General features: G+C 48.9%; 2 protein-coding genes across 3 annotated transcripts in view; one reads left to right on the top strand and one right to left on the bottom strand.

The window, feature by feature from the left end:
* The window catches only part of NTPCR (nucleoside-triphosphatase, cancer-related), a 41,372-nt gene extending 30,057 nt beyond the window's left edge, over positions 1–11,315 (top strand). Inside the window, exons 4-5 of one of the 2 annotated variants that reach the window (XM_005698979.2) lie at positions 1,569–1,778; positions 10,670–11,315. In XM_005698979.2, the coding sequence (XP_005699036.1) occupies positions 1,569–1,778; positions 10,670–10,738 (279 nt within the window). In that variant the 3' untranslated portion in view covers positions 10,739–11,315. The remainder of the gene's footprint in view (positions 1–1,568; positions 1,779–10,669) is intronic. The other variant, XM_018042546.1, reaches the window with a different exon arrangement.
* Positions 18,349–23,181, bottom strand: part of PCNX2 (pecanex homolog 2 (Drosophila)) — a 309,639-nt gene continuing 304,806 nt past the window's right edge. The window contains exons 33-34 of the mRNA XM_018042531.1: positions 20,815–21,245; positions 18,349–19,318 (exon numbers count right to left, since the gene is read on the bottom strand). Coding sequence (XP_017898020.1) covers positions 19,157–19,318; positions 20,815–21,245 — 593 coding nt within the window. The 3' untranslated portion in view covers positions 18,349–19,156. The remainder of the gene's footprint in view (positions 19,319–20,814; positions 21,246–23,181) is intronic.

Raw genomic sequence — 23,181 nt, 5'->3', positions numbered from 1 at the left:
TGAGCAAAATCTAGCTTAACTCAGCCGTTCATTGTGAGAATGTGTTGATGTCCGTATTTAAGGAGTCTGAGAACTTATAGTGAAACATACTTGGTAAATCAGCTTTACATACCATTTTCAAAATAATCATTTATACAAAGATATAGAAATATGTTTGTTACTCAGCAGCCATCAAAGTGTTTATTGTATGTTCCATTGTGTCCCTGCTGTGGAAAAACTATTCAAAGTCCTACCAGCTTTATTGGTTAGCTTTTGCTGTGTAACAAATTACCCCAAGATCTAGCAGTGTGAATCAACAAATGTTTATTATCTCATACAGTTTCCCTGGGTTAGGAATCCAGAAATGGCTTTGCTGGGTGGTTCAGGCTCAGAGTCTCTTACGAGGTCAGAGTGCCCTGAGGCTTCCAAGTTCACAGTGATGGTTGCGGGGAGGTCTCAGATCCTCCCTGGCTGTTGACATGTGGTCTCAGTTCCTTATTAGCTGGAGATTACCATCAGCTGCCTGTGTGTCCTCACAGCATGGCAGGCATCTTCCCTGAGAACAAGTGAGCCAGGATGGATGGGTGGATGGATGGATGGATGGGTGGGTGGATGGATGGATGGATGGGTGGGTGGGTGGATGGATGGATGGATGGATGGATGGATGGATGGATGGATGGATGGATGGATGGATGGATGGATGGATGGATGGATGGGTGGATGGATGGATGGGAGGATGGATGGATGGGTGGATGGAGACCAGGACAGAAGCCGTGATCTTTTTTCCTAATCTCAGAAATAGCATGTCATCCCTTCTGTCGTTCTTTGCCATATAATGCAGGGCAGCACTGTACTGTGGGGGTAGGGTCTGTAGAGGGTGCCAATCCTATAAGCTGGAAATCTTGAGGGCTCTTGGAGGCTGGCTGCCACACCTGGTCCTAGAGAAGTCTTCAAGTTTGTGACTTAGTGGGAGTGCATTGATGTAAAGTCATTAGAAGGGGAATCTGAGATTCAAGGGCACAACCTACTCACTTTTTTCCCTCTTAAACCAGGACTTCTCTAATTTTCACTTCTTCCAGTGACCTTCTTAATTCAGGTTATGAAGTACACAGGCATCTGGCTGCAGTGGTTACATCCTCCCAACAGACAGGACTCGTACAACCCAAAATCCAAAAAACAGAGGCCAGTGTTATTAACAAAGGCTCCCAGGCTTGCTGTCTCATTTCTTTCAGGCCTGAGGCATTTGGATCCTGCTTGTTTCCGGGTGGATATAAGTAGAAAACTTGGTTGTTATTGGGACTGTTCTAGAAGAGGGAAAATTGCCAGGAAAATGGGGAGCTCAGGGAACTGAGTCTTCTGGGCATTCGGGTCCCCAAGGGAGTGCTCCTGATTTCCTCTGCCGGTGGTTCGGTGGTTCGTCTGCACAGCTGCAGAGACTGCCTCCTGCCTCCTGAAGCGGGGCTGCCTCTGCTCTGACTGGCAGTGAGTGATGGGGGAGAGAGACTCCAGGCCCTTTGGTGTGACAGCGAGGAGGGAGAGGGTTCCTGGGCCCTTCGCCGTGTCCCAATCAGTGTCTCTGTCACCCCCAGGCAGGGGCCAGTGGTTGCCCAGGACAGAGCATCTGTGTCATCGACGAGGTGGGGAAGATGGAGCTCTTCAGTCAGCCATTCATCCAGGCCGTCCGCCAGGCGCTGTCCACACCGGGGACTGTGGTCCTCGGCACCATCCCTGTACCCAAAGGAAAACCACTGGCCCTCGTGGAAGAGATCAGAACCCGGAAGGACGTGAAGGTGTTCAGCGTGAGTACCCCGCGGGCGCGGGGCAGGTGCTCTGAAACAGCGTGTGGCTCTGAAGCGCACCTGTGGTTTCAAGTCACCGTGGCTTTCCCTCTTAGGCTAGGATATAGGCGCGTCTCACTTCCTGTGAGTTCATAGAGCTGAAACTACACCTCTGCTTGCTGACAAAGCAGTCTTGCCTCTGGGGACCGCAGGAGGGTCCAGCTCCTCCTGCTGCCCTCCCACTGCCCTTGCCAAGCCCTGGGCCTTGCCAGCTTCAGCCCCGCCCAGTTGCAGTGCTCTGGGCTGAGTGCATCTCTTCCCAGGTGATGAGGTTACAGAGGCAGGCAGTGCTGTTTTATTTTAAAGGTTTCTCTTTGAAACTGACCCCCTTCTGCTTGTGAGGAGAAGGACTTTTGGCTACAGGTTGAGGCTCAGATTCCAGATGCTGTGGAGCAGCACCGTCTCGAGAACTTCCCGCCACCAGGGTGAAAATGTGCTCCCTGCACCAGGCAGGGCCATAGCCATTAGCCACGTGTGATTGTTCACATTTGAATTAAATGACACTAAATTAAGTTAGAAAAATCTTTTCCTCAGTCACACTGGCCGCTTGTCAAGTACCCAGCAATAAGACGCTCTGCCTGGAAGTGCGACGCTGGCTCTGGGCAGGCCCAGGAACCTGTCTTCACGAGCTCCAGGGGCTCTCAGGCCCCTGCAGTGGGAGGAGCCGTGGGGTGGGGCTGGTGAAGGGCAGGTAGGTCGGGGGCAGTGGCTCAGCCGGTTCTCAGCACTGATGGTGCTGATGGGTTTTGCCCACATACGCGTTTTTCTCCCGTCATCCCTCTGCGTCCTTCTTGGATACTGTCCTCCCTGTGGCACCTTAGTGTCTGCGTCAGTGACAGCCACATCACTGTGCTCACACCCTCCCCCGACCAAGTGAACCAGTGGGGCTGGCAGCCCTCCTCTGCGCCAGCTGCAGAGTAACCGGGCGCACCTCACATCGCTGGTTACTTGTCACCAGGGTCAGCTGCCTTCGGTGGGACGTCCACATGTTATCGCCATAGTGTCCAGGGTACTTCTGGGCAGTTGGCAGCCATTAAGGTTAGAGCAGCCAGGGCTGGAGTAATGTGTCTGTAAGTTGCTTAATTCATTTATTCTCTCACTTACTTGCTAAGTGAGAGATTGAACATCTCTGTGCATGAATTGAGCATCTCCTGTGTGCTTGGCCTCGTTCTAGGTCTTGGTGATGAACGAGACACGAGTTCTTATCCTCATGGAGCTGAAATTCTAATGGTGGGGCTGGATAACAGAAATGTGAGCAGACAATTATGCAGTTTCAGTTATGGCTAAATGCAAAGAACATGAACCCAGGCACTGTGGTCTTTGGGGGCAGGCGGTAGTGATCAGGGGAGGCCTGGGCGCCACACAGGGTCACTTCCTCAAAGGGCGTGACCGTGTCTTCAGAGTTTCATGTTACCTTGTCTATGTCTTATATTGTGTGGCCTCCATATTAGAGTTTTTGGTTGTGATCATAGAGTTTCTGTGGAAACAGAGTCAGTGAATAATAAAAGATCATGAAAGACAATTAGTCTTCAGGTCAGATAGCTTCCAAGCTGAGGGCCTGCAGAGCTGCTGATGCTAAGCTCCAGGGATTGGGTGTCTCTGCAATAGCCCTGCAGTGGACTTGGGGGTTGACTGTTAAATCAGAAACAAGTGCTATATCTTAAGACAATACCACAGCTTCTCTTCTCTAAGCTAGAAAATTATTTTCTAGGCAAGGTAATCATTGATCTTAATGATGTATAAATAAAGCGATTAGCTTTTGGTTAATTATGCAAGAGACCCCGTTATTCTTGTCTTTCCTGCATTCCTTTGGGTCTCCTGTGAACCTTCTGCGCATATTTTATAAATGAAGAAGCTCACTCATCTGCAGATTTAGGAGTTGGATTAGATATTTCTTTAGTCCTTCCTCTTTCTAATAAGCAGCAAAGTTAATCTGAATTTATTTTTGAGAGCATCCTTTGCATCAAATACTTAATCCATGGTACAAGCACATGTGAGGAGTGTACCCTTCCCTCCAGAAAAACAGACCATGGGACAGTCAGTATCTGGAGATGAGAAGAGAGATCAGTGTGAACAGAAGGAGTGGAGAGAGGTTTCCAGGAGGAAGGGGTTCTTGGGTGGATTTTTGAAGAGGAAAGAGAGGACAGGTAGGGAGAATATTCCAAATAAGGAAATAATTTATGTATACGTGGAGGACAGCTTCCCCGTGCTGACAGACGATGTGGAGATGGGGCTGCAGTCGTGACGTTGGGGAAGCATTCACAGTGACTCAGAGCTGTTCACAGCGCCTGGACTGTTCGTCATAGGGTTTAGGTGAACAGTGCCTTACTTACCAGAAAGACAGCTGAGGACATTTCCAGTTTGAGAGAAAGTGTTCCTCCTCCTAAGTACAGCTGACAGCCTTGGACGTTGTACGTAAATCAGACCTAAGAAGACCTGAATGGTGGATGGAGGAAGGCACACAGACTGGGGACCTCAGGACCCCGGGACAGCATGGGAGACACAAACAGAAGTCACTTGTCACACCAAGGACCAGAAGATCAGCCTGAGTGCGAAAGATAAACAGCCCCCATGCCAGCAGAAGGATGACAAGGATGTTGGGCTTATAGCTGCTGCTGTAAGTTACTTCAGGCATGTCCAGCTCTGTGCAGCCCCATAGACGGCAGCCCACCAGGCTCCCCCGTCCCTGGGATTCTCCAGACAGGAACACTGGAGTGGGTTGCCATTTCCTTCTCCAATGCATGAAAGTGAAAAGTGAAAGGGAAGTTGCTCAGTCATGTCCGACTCTTCACGACCCTATGGACTGCAGCCTACCAGGCTCCTCTGTCCATGCTTTTCCAGGCAAGAGTACTGGAGTGGGGTGCCATCGCCTTCTCCAGTTATAGGGTAGAGATTTTTCAAACAACCATCATAAACGTGTCAGCAATCAATTACAAACCCACTAGAAACAAATAGAAAATAGAAAGCCTCAGGCGAAGACATCAAAAGTTTCAGCAAAGATAGGGAAGCTCTAAGGAGGACTCAAATGAAAAATTCAGGATGTAAGCTGCAATGACTGAATGAGAAGGTCCGTGGCTGGACCCAGCCAGCTGAAGGGAGTTGACAGAGGACAGAATCAGTGAATGCGAGCGGTAGAATGGTAGAGATTGCAAAGAAAGAGCAGACTGAAAAAATTAAAAGCCAGAGCCACGGGAGCTGTGGAACTCGGGGGTGTTGAAGGTTCCCTTCCTGAAAATTCTGTTTCCCTCTCAGAAGTTTGGAAATGTTTTCCTTGTTTATTCTAGAGCTTACTGCTAAGTGTGTAGCTACTGAAACATGTTTTAAATATATACCTATTGGGAGTATAGCTCAGTGATAAAGCATTTGGTTGCAGATCAAGAGGTCCCCAGTTCAAATCCAGTTGCCCTCTCTAAGGTCTAAATTTGGGCTTCCCTTGTGGCTCAGCTGGTAAAGAATCTGCCTGCAATGCGGAAGACCTGGGTTTGATCCCTGGGATGGGAAGATCCCCCTGGAGAAGGGAAAGGCTACCCACACCAGTATTCTGGCCTGGAGAATTCCATGGACTGTATAGTCCTGGCATCGCAAAGAGTTGGACACAACTGAGCAACTTCCACTTCACTTCATGAGGTTGTTTGAGACCAAATATCAGAAAATATTCAATGGTGATGTCAGTGCTGTGGGGACAAGAGGTGAAGACCTTCGCAGGTCCAGATTACGACTCTGATTACTCAGATTACGGCTCTTTACTGCTTCCATCCTTCTCTGATCAACAACTTTAAGGAATACTTTTATCTCTGCTGGTCACTTCTAACAAAAAGTGCGAGTTTGGTCATATTGGTGGCATTTCCAAAGCATGTTGCTTTTGATTTCCTGTGAAATGTCTCCTTGTTGGAGATGCTGGAGAACGCTGCCCTCTGAGGGTACAGGGGAGAAGCCTGGAGTCTGAGGACTGGCGGTTGAGAGGCCTGGGCTGGCAGCCCCCAGTCCTGGGACACCTAAAGGCAGTGCTGAGGTCCATCAGTGTGTGGGGACGTGATAGCAGCCTCATCATCAGGGAGAGCTGGCATGCCTTATCCAAGGTTAAAGGGGGCACAACGAGGATTCAGACCTCAGTCTTTCGACCCCAAAGCCTAAGCATCAGCGTAGCCCTTCTGTGTGTTAACTTCTAGGATAGGGATGGTTCAGGTGACTTTAAAAATCTAAGATTCCTAGAGATTATTTGGTTTTTCTACTTTATAAAAATATTGCGGTAACTAAAATCTGTTCTACTATTCTGAATCCAGAGCCATTTAAACTTGTCGTCCATAAATCCATTTTTCTTCTTTTAGTTTTTGCCAGTGGATTGCAAGATCCCAAAATGGGGACTAGGTCCCAGCTCCCCTCCAGTGTGAAAATTTCTAGACCTCCTCTTACTCTTCCTGGCCATGGGTATTTTAACCAAGCAATGTATAAACCATTTTAATCTTACTAGGAATTTGATGCTGTTTCTGGGTCACAGACTCCTGTAAGCACAGAAGAGAAAGTACACCTGCCAACTGCTACATAAGAAGGCAGCAGGCAGGGTTTTGTTTTTTTTTAATAGAAATTAACAAGCTAATCCTAAAATTCTTATGGAAATTCAAAGGACCCAGTTAAAACAACTGTGAAAAGGAAGAATGATGTTGGAAGACTCATACTTCCTGATTTCAAAACTTATTGCAAAGCTACAGTAATCAAGACAGCATGGTGCTAACACAGGGACAGGCACGTAGATCACAGGGGTTGAATCAAAGTCCAGAAGTAAACCTTCACGTCTGCAGTCAACTGATCTTCAACAAGAGTGCCAGGACAAGTTAACAAAGAATCATTTTTCAGCAAATGGTGCTGAAAAATTGGACATCCACATCCAAAAGAATGAAGTTGAACTCTTACCTCACATCAGACACAAAAATTAACCCAAACTCATAGATCTGCCCGTAAGAATGAAAGGAGTAAACCTCTGTAAACTTGGGTTGAAGTGAAGTGAAATTACTCAGTCGTGTCTCACTCTTTGCGACCCCATGGACTGTAGCCTACCAGGCTCCTCCATCCGTGGGATTTTCCAGGCAAGAGTACTGGAGTGGGGTGCCATTGCCTTCTAGAGTCTTATCTGATGCAACACCAAAAACACAAGTGACAAGGAAAAAGATTTTATCAAAATTTAGAAATCGTGCGCTTCAAAGGACACTGCCAAAAAAGTAAACTGGCCACCAACAGGATGGGGAAATATTTAAAAATCATAAGGAACTTCATGTGTCCCAGGATACCTAAAGAACTCTTATTACAGTTCAGTAATTAAAAAACAAATAAACCAATTTAAAAAGCAAAGAAACAAAAGACATTTCTCCAAAGATAGAAAAATGGTCGAAAAGCACATGCACATATGTGTACCACTGTTGGTTTTTAGGGCATTGCAAACCAGAACCACAGTGAGATTGTGCTTCACATTGCTGGGATGGCTATAATGAAGGTAAAGAAATGGAAAATAAAAAGTGTTGGTAAGGCTTTGGGGAGATTGGTGCCCTCATAGCCTGCTGCCGAGACTGGAAAAATGCAGCAGTTCCTCAGAAAGCTAGATGTGGCATTACCCTATTACCCAGCCATCCCACTGCTAGGCGTGTACCCTAAAGAATTAGAAACATGTTCACACAAAATCTTGTACACCCCATGTTCATAGCAGCACTGTGCATGTTAGCCAAAAAGTGAGACAAGCCCACATGTCCCTCAGGTGATGAACAGACAAGGATGTGGTTGGTGTACTCAAATGATGTACATACCGTCTTTGCTCACAAGAAGAGGGCGTGACGTGGTGATAAGTACTCAGCCTGGAGGAATTAACAGCACGTGATGCCAAGTGGAGGAGCCCTGTCACGCTGGATTCCAGACTGCATGATTCCATCTATACGAAATGTCCAGAATAGGCGAATCTGTCGACACAGACCTTGGATCAGTGGTTGCTGGGGCCTGGGGAAGGTGTGAGTGTGGTGATCAGGAGTGGGGTTCTTTGCAGAGAGGGAGGGTGATGGAAATACTCTAACACACAGTGCTGATTATAACACAACTGTGATCGTACTAAAAGCCACCAAGTTCTGTCTTTAAGAGGTTGAGTTTTATGGAATATGAATTATGTCTCAGTGAAGCTATGTTGTATGATGTCTACATGTGTTTTGTTCTTGTTGTTTGGTGTTTCCTTGATAAGTTGTGAACGACTTTTGTGACCCCCATGGCCTATCATGGGGTCCCAGAGTTTGATGCAACTGAGCACACAAACACAAAAGCTATGTTGAATATGTTGTATACTCACACAGAAATCCATAGGCAGGACGGCTGAACAAAGACCTATCCCTCCCCCTTCCTCCTCTAGGGAGACGGTGTTGCCCTGGGGTGTGGAATGCAGTCCCTTCTCTGCTGTGGGCACTGGTTCCCAAAAGCCGCATTTGCAAAATAATTCTTGGTTTAGAACGTTTAAACTTCAAGGAAAAATAGAGGGTTTGAATTCATGAATCATCCTATTTTTAGGTTCAATAAAATAAAGACAAAATATGAAACAGACTAGTAATACTTCTGATATGCATTAACTCATAATAATGAGCATTGTCAATTCAGTTTCCTTTTTTATTCTCCTGCTTATTTAAACCTGTCAGGGTGCTTCCCGCACGGTTTCTAGGAAATGTCTGTGGTTTTGTTTTGCTCTCTTGTGCAAATATGCATAAAGAGATGTGTTTTGCCCACGTGTTCTTCTGTCCAGATGTTCGCACCTTCGTGATGTTATGGCCCTGAGTCATTGACAGTTAGCTCTGAGGCCTTTCCCTGGCCCCAGGAGTCTCAGAGCACTTTGGATGCTTCTTCGGTCAGAGTCTTCAGTCTGTATTCAACCACTCATCTCTATTTCAGAGACCCTCCTCAGCTTAGAATATAGTAAACATTTTCTGTGTCAGACCCAGGATGAATGCAGTCCAGCCCTGGAATTCAGGGTCTGATCTTCACGGGACCGGAGGCTGAGCCGTTCTGCAGCCCTGGGAGGGCATGGTGGGAGGCAAGGGGTGAGGACGCTGGGGTCCTTCCTGAGTCGTCCTCACCTCCTTTCCCCTCCCAGGCCCCAGTGCCTTCCTCTCCTTAAACTCTCCAGGAAAGAGGAATTCTCCTGAAAGGGAGGGGCACCTGCGCTGACAGATGATACTGTGCCTATTTCCTGTTCTTGCATTTACGAAACTTGTCTTCAGTGGAAAAGGAGCACATAACTGAACACTGTAAACGGTTTCACGTAGACATCTTACGCATAATTTTCAGAAATCATCTTAGGAAAATCAAAGGGGGTGGCAAAATGTTCATATACTCTTTGCATCCTGTTCATTGGTTTTAAATGAGAAGCCGTTCCCAAAGTGTGTCTTTGCAGTTTTGATTGTGATTCTTTTTCTCCCTAACCAAGGCATGGGGAGGTTCGCTGCGCGTTCTGGGGCTGGTGGGGGGCCGTCCCTGCTGCAGCCCCAGCAGCTCCTGAGGAGGGTGGCTGGGCTCCGGCGGGACACCTGGGTGACACTGGCACTGGCAGGGTGGCTTGGCAGTGCTCTAGGGCTGCCATCATCCCTGAACCTCACATCTGTTGAGGCTCACTCTATGGGCCCTGACCGTGCACCTAAACAGCCTGCGCCCAGGACCAGGATCCTGGCTGGTGGGCTTTCCGTCTCATCGCCCTTCACTGCCACTGCCCTTCTCCCAGGCCCACTGGTCAAAGCAGCTCAGGCGTAACCGCCTGTGGAGGCCTTTCCCTCATCTCTGATCATTGCTCTTCTCCCCTGCCCCCAGTATCCCGTGCCTCCCCAGACGCTCAGGGTCTCAGGGCCCCTCTGCCAGCCTTGCCCTCGCTGTTGTTATGTGTGCCCCCCATCTGGTCTTCGGGCTGAATCTTGCCACTCCTGGCACCTCCCCCTTTCAGTGGGTGTTGAATGTTGTGTGGGTGGCACAGGAAGGCGCTGGTGATGAGGAGAGACCACCCTGCCCCATGCTGGGGAAACAGCCCCCCACTGGGCTCCCTGGGAGGGTGTTTGGATGCTTGAATTGTACTCAGTGGGCCTGTGGTAGTGAAAGAAAAATACAACACAGATCATCAAGCAGAGCTTGCATCCACTCTTGTTCCTTTTGTCTGTAACAGTGATAATTGCCGAGCTAACACATCGGGCGCAGGGGGATCTGCGTTCTAGTCTGCCCTGCATCCCCCGCTGCCTCTGAGATCTCAGCAAAAGCCCTGCTCTGCACCACACCCCAGCCCCAGCGCCTTCCTCATCCTTCAGGTGCAGAGTTGACTGGTGTCAGAGGCTTCCTGCAACTCGCAGCTCTCCTAAGTCAGGGAGAGAGGAGTGGATTACTGCCCTTGAGAGAATCCCGGAGTCCTGGGTGTGAGGCTGCCCTGAGAGGGCTCACCTGGTGGGTGGGTGCCCACCTGGAGCTGTGGTTCTTCTGGCTTCCCTCAGGCCCCCTCCCATCCAGGTCAGGCTTCACTCGAGCCGCATCCCAGCCTGCTTCCACAGCAGCCCTCCCAGGGCTCAATTCACAGAACTTCTCCTAGTTAAAATCCATCTGTCATCAAAACCCAGTCTCATTGTGTGAGCCGTCCCTTCGCAGAAGCTGGTGGTGGGATTTGAGCCCACCTGCCCCGCTTTCAGAGCACTCTGGGAGGCCTGGGGTTCCTCGCTGGGTCAGCCTCGCCTGGGCCACACTCTATAAAGCATGCATCGTCTTCTGGGCTGTTCTGTTAGAGTATAACCCGGCAGAGTAGGGAACTGAAGGAAAGGGAAGGGACTCTGAAATCTGCTTTTCTGCTTCTTCCTACGCAGGTAACCAAGGAGAACAGAAACCACCTTTTGCCAGAGATTGTGACCCACATGCAGAGCAGCCAGAAGTGAAGACGACGTATCACCACTTCTCTGCACGTGCAAACGTTTCTTTGAGAGGAGCCCCAGTGCTCTGCCCGACCAGGTTTTATGCCGTTAGTTTATGAAACCTTGGAGGCTTTTCCAAAGAAAGCCTGACAGCTGTTTTCCATAAAATGTTTTAAAAGATCAAATTAGCCTTAATGCTGGATTGACTCTACAAGATTAACAATCCACTGTGGTGTATTTATGCTGAAAGATTTCTGTTTATTTCCTCTTGCAGTTGTGCGTATGATTTGGGTAAATTATGAAAGAAGAAATAGTTTTCGGAGTATTAGATGGAATTTGCCCCCATTGAAGTTTATAAATGTGTTCAGGAGAGGGGGGTGGGGAGGAGTTCACTTCCTGATCATTTTGGCATGTCAGGAAAATTAAACCCCTCCCCAGAAGCAGCTGCAGCCTCCTGCAACTTGGAGTGATAACAGTTACTTGATTTTAAGAAAATCAGTATTTCAAAAAGAGCCATTTTCAGTCCTTCCCTGCCCGCATCTTTTACTGTTTATTTGTTTGGTTATTGCTTAATAAAATAAAGAGAAATGTGTTGACTGCAGACATGGGGGTCCTGATGTGGGAGGGATGAGCAGCCTGTAGAAATGTTGGAAGCACTTGGTACTCAGCGGGGGTTCAGATCAGAGCCCCACTTGGGCCCCATTCATTTAGACATGTTTGCAAACTTTTCTGGGCCCTGTTTCCCTTCCAGAAAAGGGGTGAGTGAGTGCCATCAGAGGAGGGCTGCCCCAGCCTGAAGGAAGCCACCCTCACCCTCCACCCAGTCCCCTGGGGAGTGGCCAGGGCCAGAGCCGGGGCTGTTGGGAAGAAGGCTGCAGAGAGATGAGGTTTGGCCCAGGCAGGGCCCCATGGGCCAGACCACTGAAACCCCAGGGCTCACAGAGGATAACAGTTATGCTCCCAAGGGTGATGATGCTTGAGTGATAGACATTTCAGTGTTTTTGAATTGCCAGTGTATTTTTTTAGCTTTTGCCACAGTGCCAGCTGGAGCTATTGCTGAGAGTGTGCAAGAATGTGACCACTGATCCATTTGGGCATGTGTAGAGCGAGGAGCCTGGCAAGGCGGGCCCTGGGGCAGAGAGTGCGGAAAACACTGGCATCTAAGCCAAGATGGCAGCTCACAGCCCGGGACGGCTCTTAGGACGGTCTGTCTGCCCCGTGTGGCTCTCTGAGACCTGGTCTGCCCTGGCCCAGGCTCTGCAGGGTTACACCTGGAAAGGGTCTCCCAGATTATTAATAGACGTCAGCCTGAAAAAGGGCGCCTGGGCCAGGGTGAGGGCATCCCTCCCTGCCTGGGTGACATGTCCTGGGACGCTCTGCTGTGACATCCGACAGGTGGGCTGTGACATGAGCTGCACTCAGTGGGACCAGAGGGCACAGCTCGGCATGGTCTGTGGGCTCCATGCACTGGGGTGGCTGCTGCTCTGAAGCAGGTAGAGGCTTCTCAGGTGCAGGGGCCCTATTCCTGTGATAAATCTACTCCCCTTCAGCTTCCACAGCCCTGGATGAGCCCCCCGCAGCCCTCAGCACCAGGAAAGAGGGAGGCAGGCTGAGCAGATCTGGGCCCCGTTCCCCCAGCACCCTGGCCTGGGGAGCAGGTTGCCCTCTTGGGGCTCCTGCCCCAGCAGGAAGCAGCCTTCACCGGCACCCCTAGCAGAGGCTCTGTGGCCATGAGTAGAAGGGGACATCTTCCAAAGGAAACCAACACAACGTTATAAATCACCCATATGCCAGTAAAAATTATTTTTAAAAGCATCCAAAGTTTAAAAAAAAAAAGAAACAAGGGGAGAGAAAAGGAAAGGAGCACTTAGAGCCAAAACCAGACGAGCTTGAGGAGGGTGAGTGTCGGGGTCTCCTCGCAGCATGGCCCTGGGCAGTTGCTGGTGTGGGGGGCTCCTGCACTCTCGCTCGTGACGGTCCTGGCAGGGAAGGATTTGAGCCCAAGTCTGAGTGTCTCTTCCCATGACCCCCCAAGTGCCCCCTTCCCCGGGAATTCATGTTGAACTCTAATCCCCCATGTGATGATATTAGGAGGTGGGGCCTTTGGAGGTGATTAGGTCATGAGGGTAGGGCCATCATGAAGGGGATTAGTGCCCTTGAAAAAGAGGCTCCAAAGAGCTCCCTCACCCCTGCTGCCATGCGAGGAAGCGGGTCTCACCGGACACTGAATCTGCTGATAATGTGATCTTGGACTTCCCAGCCTCCCAACTGTGAGTAATATTTGTTGTTTAAGGCTCCAGCCCTTGGTATCAGATAAAAATGAATTCACAAATAACTGCAACTCAGGGCCAAGAATGCACAGCCTGTAGAAACAATATTCTGCTGAGGTAAAGGAGGGAAGAGAGGGCAGGACACCTGAGGTGCACACACTCGCTGAGCACCGCATTGCATCTGTGTGAACCACTGAGGTGAGGGGCTCCCGGAGAGGAGGGGTGCGGGGGCCACTTGAGGTCAGGAATCCTCTTACACCTGAGTTTGAAATGCCTGCTATTCAAATAAATACAGATGCCTAGCATAGCTGGGTCTGAGTCCAGACTTCAAGGGGGAATTCACTCTGAAAAGCACACAGTGGACATATGCAAAGCTCGTGTGAAGAGCTCAAGCTGGAAGGCATGATTAGCAGGACGAGGCAGAGCTGATGTGGAGGACGGGTGTGCACAAGTGTTCTTTCTTCCTCCCTGTAGCAGCCGCTTCACATACAGTATTTTAAAAATTGGGAGTTTTTTTGTTTGTTTTTGGTCATGCCTGTGGAATATTTGTTCCCCAACCAGGGATCGTACCCAGGACAGGGGTAGTGAGAGTGCTGTCTAACCACTGGGTCACCAGGGGATTCCCCAAAATAGTTATCTTTTTATCTCTGAATAAGCAAACGTGAGGGAGACGTTCCTCTAATTTACAAAATATCATCTCTATGTGGCTGATGTGAAGAGGGCCCCATAATGCTGTAAGGTCATTAAGTTACTTACAGGGGCAAGGGGCGATGCTCCTGGGAAGCCTGGGATTGTGGGGTGGACCTTGCCCCTCTTTCTCTTCCTTTTGTGTCTGTGTTCATGGAATGCTGTGTCTGGGAAGATCAGGTGGAAGCGGGGTGGGGGGAAGGCCTGATGGCAGGAGCTTGTGACTTGGGACAAAACAGTAGGAAAGTGGAGGAGGCGTGAGGAGAGTTCAGGGAACAGGCCTTGTCATGCCTGTTTTGTGGACCAAGAGAAGTTCGCACATCAAACAGCCTTAGAAACGGCCTGCCAGGCAGATGGTTTTAACACACGGTGCAGAATGTAGACTCAGTAATGCCAGAATAGCCACGTGATTCATATAAAACCCAGCACTACGGTCTATATCATCTTTAAAAGAGAAGCAATTTTGTTCAGCATTCAAATGTAGAAAATAACTCTTGAGCTCAAGTCCAGCAGAACGTTTGAATAACTCCAGTAGGAAATGTCACCTTTGGAAAGCTCCTCTAAATGGGGGCTAATAATACAATATTTTGCAAGGAGTACACGCTGATAAACAGTTGATCAGCTGAAGATCAGATTAACGAGCTCAGGAGTTGTAAATATAGAAGTTGTTTACAACACTTAAAAGGCGTGACTGAGTTGTTGACAGCCCAGAAGAGTCCTGGAGGGAGGCCAGCCGTGATCTCACCCACGGGTCCACGTGTGCACACGCTCACCGCGCACACTCAGGCAGCTTTCCTGCTGTAGCCAGTGCAGGGCGTGTAGACAGTGCAGGGCGTGGCAGCCCTGTCTGAGGAGTCTGGCCCTGAAGTGGGTAGGCCACACCTGCCCTCCTGCTGCTGCTGCCCCCAAAACTGCCAGAGAACCAGGGCAATGGGCAGTAGACCCAGCAGTTAGGGAGCAGCTCGCAGATCTCTCGTGGAACAAGAGGCAGGCACAGCAGGGATGCATTTGTCTTTTCATCGGCATCACCCTGTCCCTATAGACTGGTTTCCTAGCTCTTCGAGCAGCTTTCACTTTCTCTGAAAGCCATGCCTCTGTTTCTTACTTCTAGAAGCCCAAGGAGCACCCAGGCTGAATGCTGCTGGGCGTGGGTCATTTTCTTACCTAATTCAAGTGACCACCTTAATGTAGGGAAGCCGCCCTTAAGTCCCGAAGGCTTGGTTGCCAAGTTGCCCAAGAGAATTTCAGGAACTGCCAGCCAAGTTTGGTTGAGGCAACTTAAAGAACTGTGCTGAGGTTATTTCAGCTGTTCTTTAGACAGACATCTGCAAATCCATCAGAAATAAGAAAAATACATCTCTTGGGATCACTGATTTGAGAACGCACTCTGTCTTCTGATGATAGACTCTACCTATTGTTATTAATCGCTAATTCTTATTTTACAAAAAAAAAAAAAAGTATTACCATCTACTTCCAAGAGATAAGGAATTCTCTACAATACCATCCCCTCTGCCTACACTTCCATCCCAAATACCTTTAAGAAATTTGTGTGACTGCTTTCAAACTGCGTATCTCTTAACTATTGTCCAAGGTCATGAGGGGCAGCAGTGAGGTGATACCCCTCGTCCAAGGTAAGGAGCAACGGCTGTGCTTTGCTGGAGCAGCCATAAAGAGATATCCCACATCCAAGGTAAGAGAAACCCAAGTAAGACAGTAGGTGTTGCTAGAGGGCATCAGAGGGCAGACACACTGAAACCATAATCAAAGAAGACTAGTCGATCTAATCACATGGACCACAGCCTTGTCTAACTCAATGAAACTAAGCTATGCTGTGTGGGGCCACCCGAGACGGGCGGGTCATGGTGGAGAGGTCTAACAGAATGGGGTCCACTGGAGAAGGGAACAGCAAGCCACTTCAGTATTCTTGCCTTGAGAACCTCATGAACAGTATGAAAAGGCAAAATGATAGGATATTGAAAGAGGAACTCCCCAGGTTGGTAGGTGCCCAATATGCTACTGGAGATCAGTGGAGAAATAACTCCAGAAAGAATGAAGGGATGGAGCCAAAGCAAAACCAATACCCAGTTGTGGATGTGACTGGTGATAGAAGCAAGATCCGAAGCTGTAAAGAGCAATATTGCATAGGAACCTGGAATGTCAGGTCCATGAATCAAGGCAAATTGGAAGTGGTCAAACAGGAGATGGCAAGAGTGAACGTCTACATTCTAGGAATCAGTGAACTAAACAGTGGAAGTGAGAAATAGATTTAAGGGACTAGATCTGATAGAGTGCCTGATGAACCATGGACAGAGGTTTGTGACATTGTACAGGAGACAGGGATCAAGACCATCCCCATGGAAAAGAAATGCAAAAAAGCAAAATAGCTGTCTGGGGAGGTGTTACAAATAGCTGTGAAAAGAAGAGAAGCAAAAAGCAAAGGAGAAAAGGAAAGATATAAGCATCTGAATGCAGGGTTCCAAAGAACAGCAAGGAGAGATAAGAAAGCCTTCCTCAGCAATCAATGCAAAGAAATAGAGGAAAACAACAGAATGGGAAGGACTAGAGATCTCTTCAAGAAAATTAGAGATACCAAGGGAACATTTCATGCAAACATGGGCTCAATAAAGGACAGAAATGGTATGGACCTACCAGAAGCAGAGGATATTAAGAAGAGGTGGCAAGAATACACAGAAGAACTGTACAAACAAGAGCTTCATGACCAAGATGATCACGATGGTGTGATCACTCACCTAGAGCCAGACATCCTGGAATGTGAAGTCAAGTGGGCCTTAGAAAGCATCACTACGAACAAAGCTAGTGGAGGTGATGGAATTCCAGTTGAGCTGTTTCAAATCCTGAAAGATATGCTGTGAAAGTGCTGCACTCAATATGCCAGCACATTTGGAAAACTCAGCAGTGGCCACAGCACTGGAAAAGGTCAGTTTTCATTCCAATTCCAAAGAAAGGCAATGCCAAAGAATGCTCAAACTACCGCACAATTGCACTCATCTCACATGCTAGTAAAGTAATGCTCAAAATTCTCCAAGCCAGGCTTCAGCAATACGTGAACTGTGAACTTCCAGATGTTCAAGCTGGTTTTAGAAAAGGCAGAGGAACCAGAGATCAAATAGCCAACATCCATTGGATCATGGAAAAAGCAAGAGAGTTCCAGAAAAACATCTATTTCTGTTTTACTGACTATGCCAAAGTCTTTGACTTTGTGGATCACAATAAACTGTGAAGAATTCTGAAAGAGATGGGAATACCAGACCACCTGACCTGCCTCTTGAGAAACCTATTTGCGGGTCAGGAAGCAACAGTCAGAACTGGACATGGAACAGACTGGTTCCAAATAGGAAAAGGAGCATGTCAAGGCTGTATATTGTCACCCTGCTTATTTAACTTCTATGCAGAGTACATCATGAGAAACGCTGGACTAGAAGCAGCACAAGCTGGAACCAAGATTGCTGGGAGAAATATCAATAACCTCAGATATGCAGATGATACCACCCTTATGGCAGAAAGTGAAGAGGAACTAAAAAGCCTCTCGATGCAAGTGAAAGAGGAGAGTGAAAAAGTTGGCTTAAAGCTCAACATTCAGAAAACGAAGATCATGGCATCTGATCCCGTCACTTCTTGGGAAATAGATGGGGAAACAGTGGAAACAGTGTCAGACTTTATTTTGGGGGGCTCCAAAGTCACTGCAGATGGTGACTGCAGCCATGAAATTAAAAGATGCTTACTTCTTAGAAGGCAAGTTATGACCAACCTAGATAGCATATTGAAAAGCAGAGACATTACTTTGCGAACAAAGGTCCATCTAGTCAAGGCTATGGTTTTTCCAGTAGTCATGTATGGATGTGAGAGTCGGACTGTGAAGAAAGCTGAGTGCCAAAGAATTGATGCTTTTGAACTGTGGTGTTGGAGAAGACTCTTGAGAGTCCCTTGGACTGCAAGAGATCAACCAGTCCGTCCTAAAGGAAATCAGTCCTGGATGTTCTTTGGAAGGAAGACACTAACGCTGAAACTCCAATACTTCGGCCACCTCATGCAAATAGTTGACTCACTGGAAATACTCTGATGCTGGGAGGGATTGGGGGCAGGAGGAGAAGGGGACGACAGAGGATGAGATTGCTGGATGGCATCACCGACTCAATGGACATGAGTTTGAGTGAACTCTGGGAGTTGGTGATGGACAGGGAGGCCTGGCATGCTGCGATTCATGGGGTCGCAAAGAGTCAGACACGACTGAGTGACTAAAGTGAACTGAACTATTGTCTTTCCAAAAGAGATGCCTCACCAGGTCAGTAATGGGTATTTTCCATGGACCCTGTTCTGAGACCCCTTCTTCCCCCCTCACAGTAGCAGCCACGTTTCTGCTCTGCCTTTGGGATTCTTAAAATGAGAAAAACTGTCTCAGAATTTGCCTACAACATTGTCAATCAACTATACTTCAATTTAAAAAGGAATTAAAGAATCTGAAGAATAATATATATATATAACTGAATCACTTTGCTGTACACCTGAAACTAACACAACATTGTAAATTATACTTTGTAAAAAATAAATTAAAAAACATAATTTGCCTAAATGTCATTCTTACAGTGGAGGGTCAATTTTTTTTTTTTTTAAGAAAGGACAACAGTTCAGTAGAACTCAAACAACCGAACACAGCAATAACTGTAAACATTTTAATTCCAGAAACAAAGTATGTGCAAACGCCCTGTGAGACAGTAAGGATTGCTTGGCTTGGAAACGAGTATGCATTCCTGGGAAGCGCACAGGCGCGCCGGGAGAGGTGGGGCCTGGCTTCCTGCAGGAAGTCGCTGTGATTGCAGTTAGCATCATTCCTAGGTGCCTTGACTACACTTCTGCACGCACATTGCTGGGGACAGTTGGCTCCTTTCACGGGTGTTTTGGACGTGACTGCATGCACTGTCACGGGTTTGCAGTGAAGCTGTCACTGGCTTATGTTTAACATCTGCATAAATATTGTCAAGAAGTGAGACGTTTACACGTGGATTGAACACCAGTGCATTGGGCCAGCTCCTGGTGTGATGTGCACTGCTGCCTGCTGCTTTTTCACGGTAACAGCGAGTGTCAAATGCCAGTTGTTTAGCATGCAGCTGTCTCATCATCATCAGGGCAGGAAGGGGTTATGTGCTCTGCTTGAGTTGTCTTAAGATGTTACATGGCTTTTGTTCGAATTGTCCAGTTCTGGGAAGGGTGCCTCCCGCATCCCACCACTTGGGCCACAAGAGCCAAAGGAGAGGGAGACCTGGTGTCAAGGTTTGTTTTCATCACATGAGAGATTTTTCAAGAACCTGAGATCGAGTTGCTCTATTTTCTCCACAGTATTCATTTTTCCCTAGGACAGATCTCCTGGCTCAAATTCTGTGCTCTGTTTGGTTCGGGAAGCACAAGGGGGAAAGCCAGGGAGGTTTGGGCCTTCCCCAACACCATGGCTCCTCTGGCCCAAGCTTGGCTACTGCTCGTCGGAAGCACTCTGCTGGGAGGCCGTGTCATCCAGGCCCATGTCCTCCTGGCTCGCTCTTCTGCACATCACCCCCAGGTTCTCGGCCACATGGTGATCTCGAAGCAGCCCCTGCTCAGTGACCTCTGTGTGTTCACAAGGCTCAGAGAAGTGCTTTCAAAGAGAAAAGAGAAGCAAGTTTTATGGCTCAGCAAAGCTGATCACCTCCCCTGATGACTATCTCACAGCTGCAGGTGCCAACTGGTACTGTGGCAGGGACAGGGGGTCAGAGTCTAAAGTAAAGGACAGTTACAGAGGACCAAAGGCGGCTGGGCTTGAGGAAGGGCCGTGCAGTCCCAGCCACGAGTCTAACGCAGTGAGAGGGGTGCCTCTACACACAGGGGCCTACTCTCGGGTAATCTGCAAAGTGACGACCTTGGGTAAAATGTCATTTGTGAGCCTGGATTTTCTGAGTTTGGGTCAATGTCACTTCATATACACTCAGCCCTGCACCAGTGCTAAATCCTGCAGGTTTAATCCCAAATGGTAATACCGAGGCTTTTTTTATTCTGCCTGAATGTGGTCCCAAGGACTCAGCCATCCTTTTGGGAGAGAGGGAGAGAGAATTTTTCAGAATCCCAGAACTGCACCCACAGATTGTCATAAACACATATTAGGGGTGGCAGAAAAGTATGCATTGTTATTGAGGAATTGAGAAAAAGGGAAGGAGGTTTGTTCACATTTAGTTGTCTAACTAAACTTGGTTAAACTCCTGAAGTAACCTGGAGCTCCAGGGTGCTCATAACCCACTCCCCCCCGCCACCCCGCCCCACTGAAGGCTGCAATGCCCAGGCTCTTCTTAGGGCAGGTCATCCTGGCCCCTGTTTCACGGTGGCTGGAGTGCCACTGTATGGCTTCTCCTGGTGGGGGGTGTGTGGCAAGGAGGGCCAGGCCCCCATCATCCACCTCCAAACACCTACACCCGGAACCACAAGGCCGGCATACTGAGACTCAGCTCCACTGCAGACAGGGCAGTGTGCCGAGTGTTCAACGGAACTGCAAGTCTCCAACCTGGTGCTGGCTTTTGCCTTAAAGTCTCCTATTCTTTCCCCCCTACAGAAGAGAAAGGCTGGGTATTTATGTACATACTTACCTGTGATGCTCAGGGATTCATCCAGTGCCAGCTAGCTAGGGATTCTACATAAGTAACCGTTTATTTGGGTGAAGTCCTCAAAACTCTCTAACATTTAATTGCATAAAGCAGAAGGCCATCTCGGCAGCTTCACAATGAAATCTAGTGGCTAGGAATCGATGAGGATCTGCCTGCCAGGCTGGGGTGTGTCCTTTCCTCTCCCTCCAGCCAGAGGAATGTGAAAAGAGAAGGAAATACAACCCGTCCCTTTACCTGGGCCCATGGAGAGCCTGCCCCCACACGCCGGGCTCAGGGCAGAGGGGACTCTGCCTTCGGCTCCCTGCAATAACGCCTGCCCGGCCGCCACTACTACAGGACCAGTGTGATGTATCCTGTCGGCTTCAGAGCGCAGACATTCCAGCTCCTATCTCACCACTGATCTGTTACTCTGGAAACGCCATGGGGGAGGTGATGGGAGCCTGCAGGAGGGGCTGGGGGTCCTCGGGCCAGGAGCCCTCCCCGCCCCCTAGCCCCTCACCCGTGTGGACTGGCTGGCGGCCCTGGCCGAGGGGCCCAAGGCAATGTTGACGCTGCTGGAAGACTGGGTGTCACTGGTGTTGCCCCCCTCGGCAGCAGACAGCCCGGAAATGACCAGGGCGCTGGAGAAGCTCCTCTTGCCAAACAGGAAGCTGAGGGTGGAGCTGGTGGACGAGCCCAGGCTGGACCTGAGGAGGGCCTCGGCCCGCTCCCGGACGCTCAGGGGGCCGGCGGCAGGGGCGGCTGGGGGCTGCGAGTGCAGCGACGCGGCCGAGGGGCACAGGGACAGCCGGCTGCCCGAGCGCCGCGGGGCCAGCTCGTGGACCGACGTGGACGTCTGCAGGAAGGCCGGGCCGGACGCGCGCAGGGCCGGCGGCGTTTGGCTTAAGGCCCTGTGGGCCTGGACGGACTGACTCCTGCCTTTACTCCTGCCTTTAAAAGAAAGCACAGCAAAACAGATAAACAGCAAGGCCCTGCTGTACAGCACCGGGAACTCTTCTCAGTACTCTGTAATAACCTGTATGGGAAAAGAATCCGAAAACGCATATATATATAAGTGAAAGTGAAGCTGCCCAGTCATGTCTGACTCTTTGGGACCCCATGGACTGTAGCCTACCAGGTTCCTCTATTCATGGAATTTTCCAGGCAAGAGTACAGGAGTGGGTTGCCATTTCCTTCTTCAGGGGATCTTCCCGACCCAGGGATCGAACCCCGTCTCCCACATTGCAGGCAGATGCTTCACCATCTGAGCCACCAGCGAAGCCCAATCTGTGTATATGCGTGGGCTTCCCAGGGGGCACAGTGGTAAAGAATCCGCCTGCCAATGTAAGAGACGTGGGTTCGATCCCTGGGTCAGAAAGATTCCCTGGAGGAGGAAATGGAAACCTGCTCTAGTATCCTTGCCTGGAAAATTCCATGGACAGAGAAGCTTGGTTGGCTACATACAGTCCACAGGATCCGAAAGAGTCAGACATGACTCAGCACACACACACACAGTATGTATGTACAGCTGAATCACTTGGCTGTACACCTGAAATTAACATGACATCGTAAATCAACTATAAATTAAAAAGCCCATAAGACAGGGAATTAAAGAGAAGGGGAAAGCAGGGGCATTCAAAATGTCACTCAAGCTTTCTAAAATGGGAAATTAAGAAAAAGAAAAGAAAGAAGAGCAGACCAGGTTGCCATGGCAGGTGGTCGGTAACGTCACTGTCTTCGAGGTGAGGTGGGAGGCCTGCTCTATGGAACCCCAGAGAGCCAGGTTGTCCCCCGCCTTCTGGGCCAGGACAGAGGGCTGGGAGCCCAGATCAGGCCTCCACTAAGGCCGGAGAACTGAAGGGTGGGGTGTGGGCGCTGCTGTGGGGAGCAGCAGCCAGGGGCATGGACCTGTCCAATTTGCCCAGGCTTGTCCTGGCTTTCACACCGAAGTCTCCTGTTCCTGGAAGCATGAGGGAAAATGTGCAGGTTTAGATTATTTGTAGTTGCCTTCAAAGGGGGGCTAAAAATAAAAGGGTTGGCCTTTATTTTCTAAAAAAGCTTTCCCTTAAGATCAAGGTCTTTGAGAGGAAGCCCTCCTCAGGCTCACAGGGGCATGCATCGCCCAGGTTCCCACGTCTGCTGGGGCGCCCAGTGGACTGGAGGGGCTCCCAGCTCCTTTTGGCTAGCCATCCTTACCCTTGGGGTCGCTCCTGGCCTAGTTCTCACTAGGAATCATTGAAACAAGGCCATTTTGACACAAGGGCTGGACTGCCCAAGGATTTGTTCTTGGCACATCTCTGGGAACAGTGAGGGGGGAGGCTTTAAAGTTCTGGACCCACCTCTGCAGTTGTAGAGACCAGACAGGTGGAGGAAGGCTTCCGCCTGCTGGAGTGCTGAATTCCTTAACTTAATCACCAGGTGGTTTAGTCGTTATATCTGACTCTTCTGACCCCATGGACTATGCCCTCCAGGCTCCTCTGTCCATGGGATTCTCCAGGCAAGAATACTGGAGTGGGTTGCCCTTTCCTTCTCCAGGGAATCTTCCTGGTCCAGGAATGGAACCCAGCTCTCCTTCATTGCAGGCTGATTCTTTACCAACTGAGCTACAAGGGAAGCCCAGAGGGTCTAATTTTAAAATATAATTTTAACAACAAGGTATTACTGTATAACACAGAGAACTATATTCAGTGTCCTATGATAAACCATAATGGAAAAAAAGTAGAAAAAAAAAGACTGTACAATGTATAACTGAATCACTTTGCTGTATGTAGAGCAGAAATTAACACGACACTATTAATCAACTATACTTAAATTTTTAAAAATTTTAAATGAACAATAAAAATAAATACTATCTTGAAGGGGACTGCTAGTGATGTCACAGTGCTAC

The sequence above is a fragment of the Capra hircus genome, chromosome 28, assembly GCF_001704415.2.
Source record: "Capra hircus breed San Clemente chromosome 28, ASM170441v1, whole genome shotgun sequence".
In the NCBI taxonomy this organism is placed as follows: Eukaryota; Metazoa; Chordata; class Mammalia; order Artiodactyla; family Bovidae; genus Capra; species Capra hircus.
Note: the sequence above shows the minus strand (reverse complement) of the source record. Positions and strands in the feature narration are given on the sequence as shown.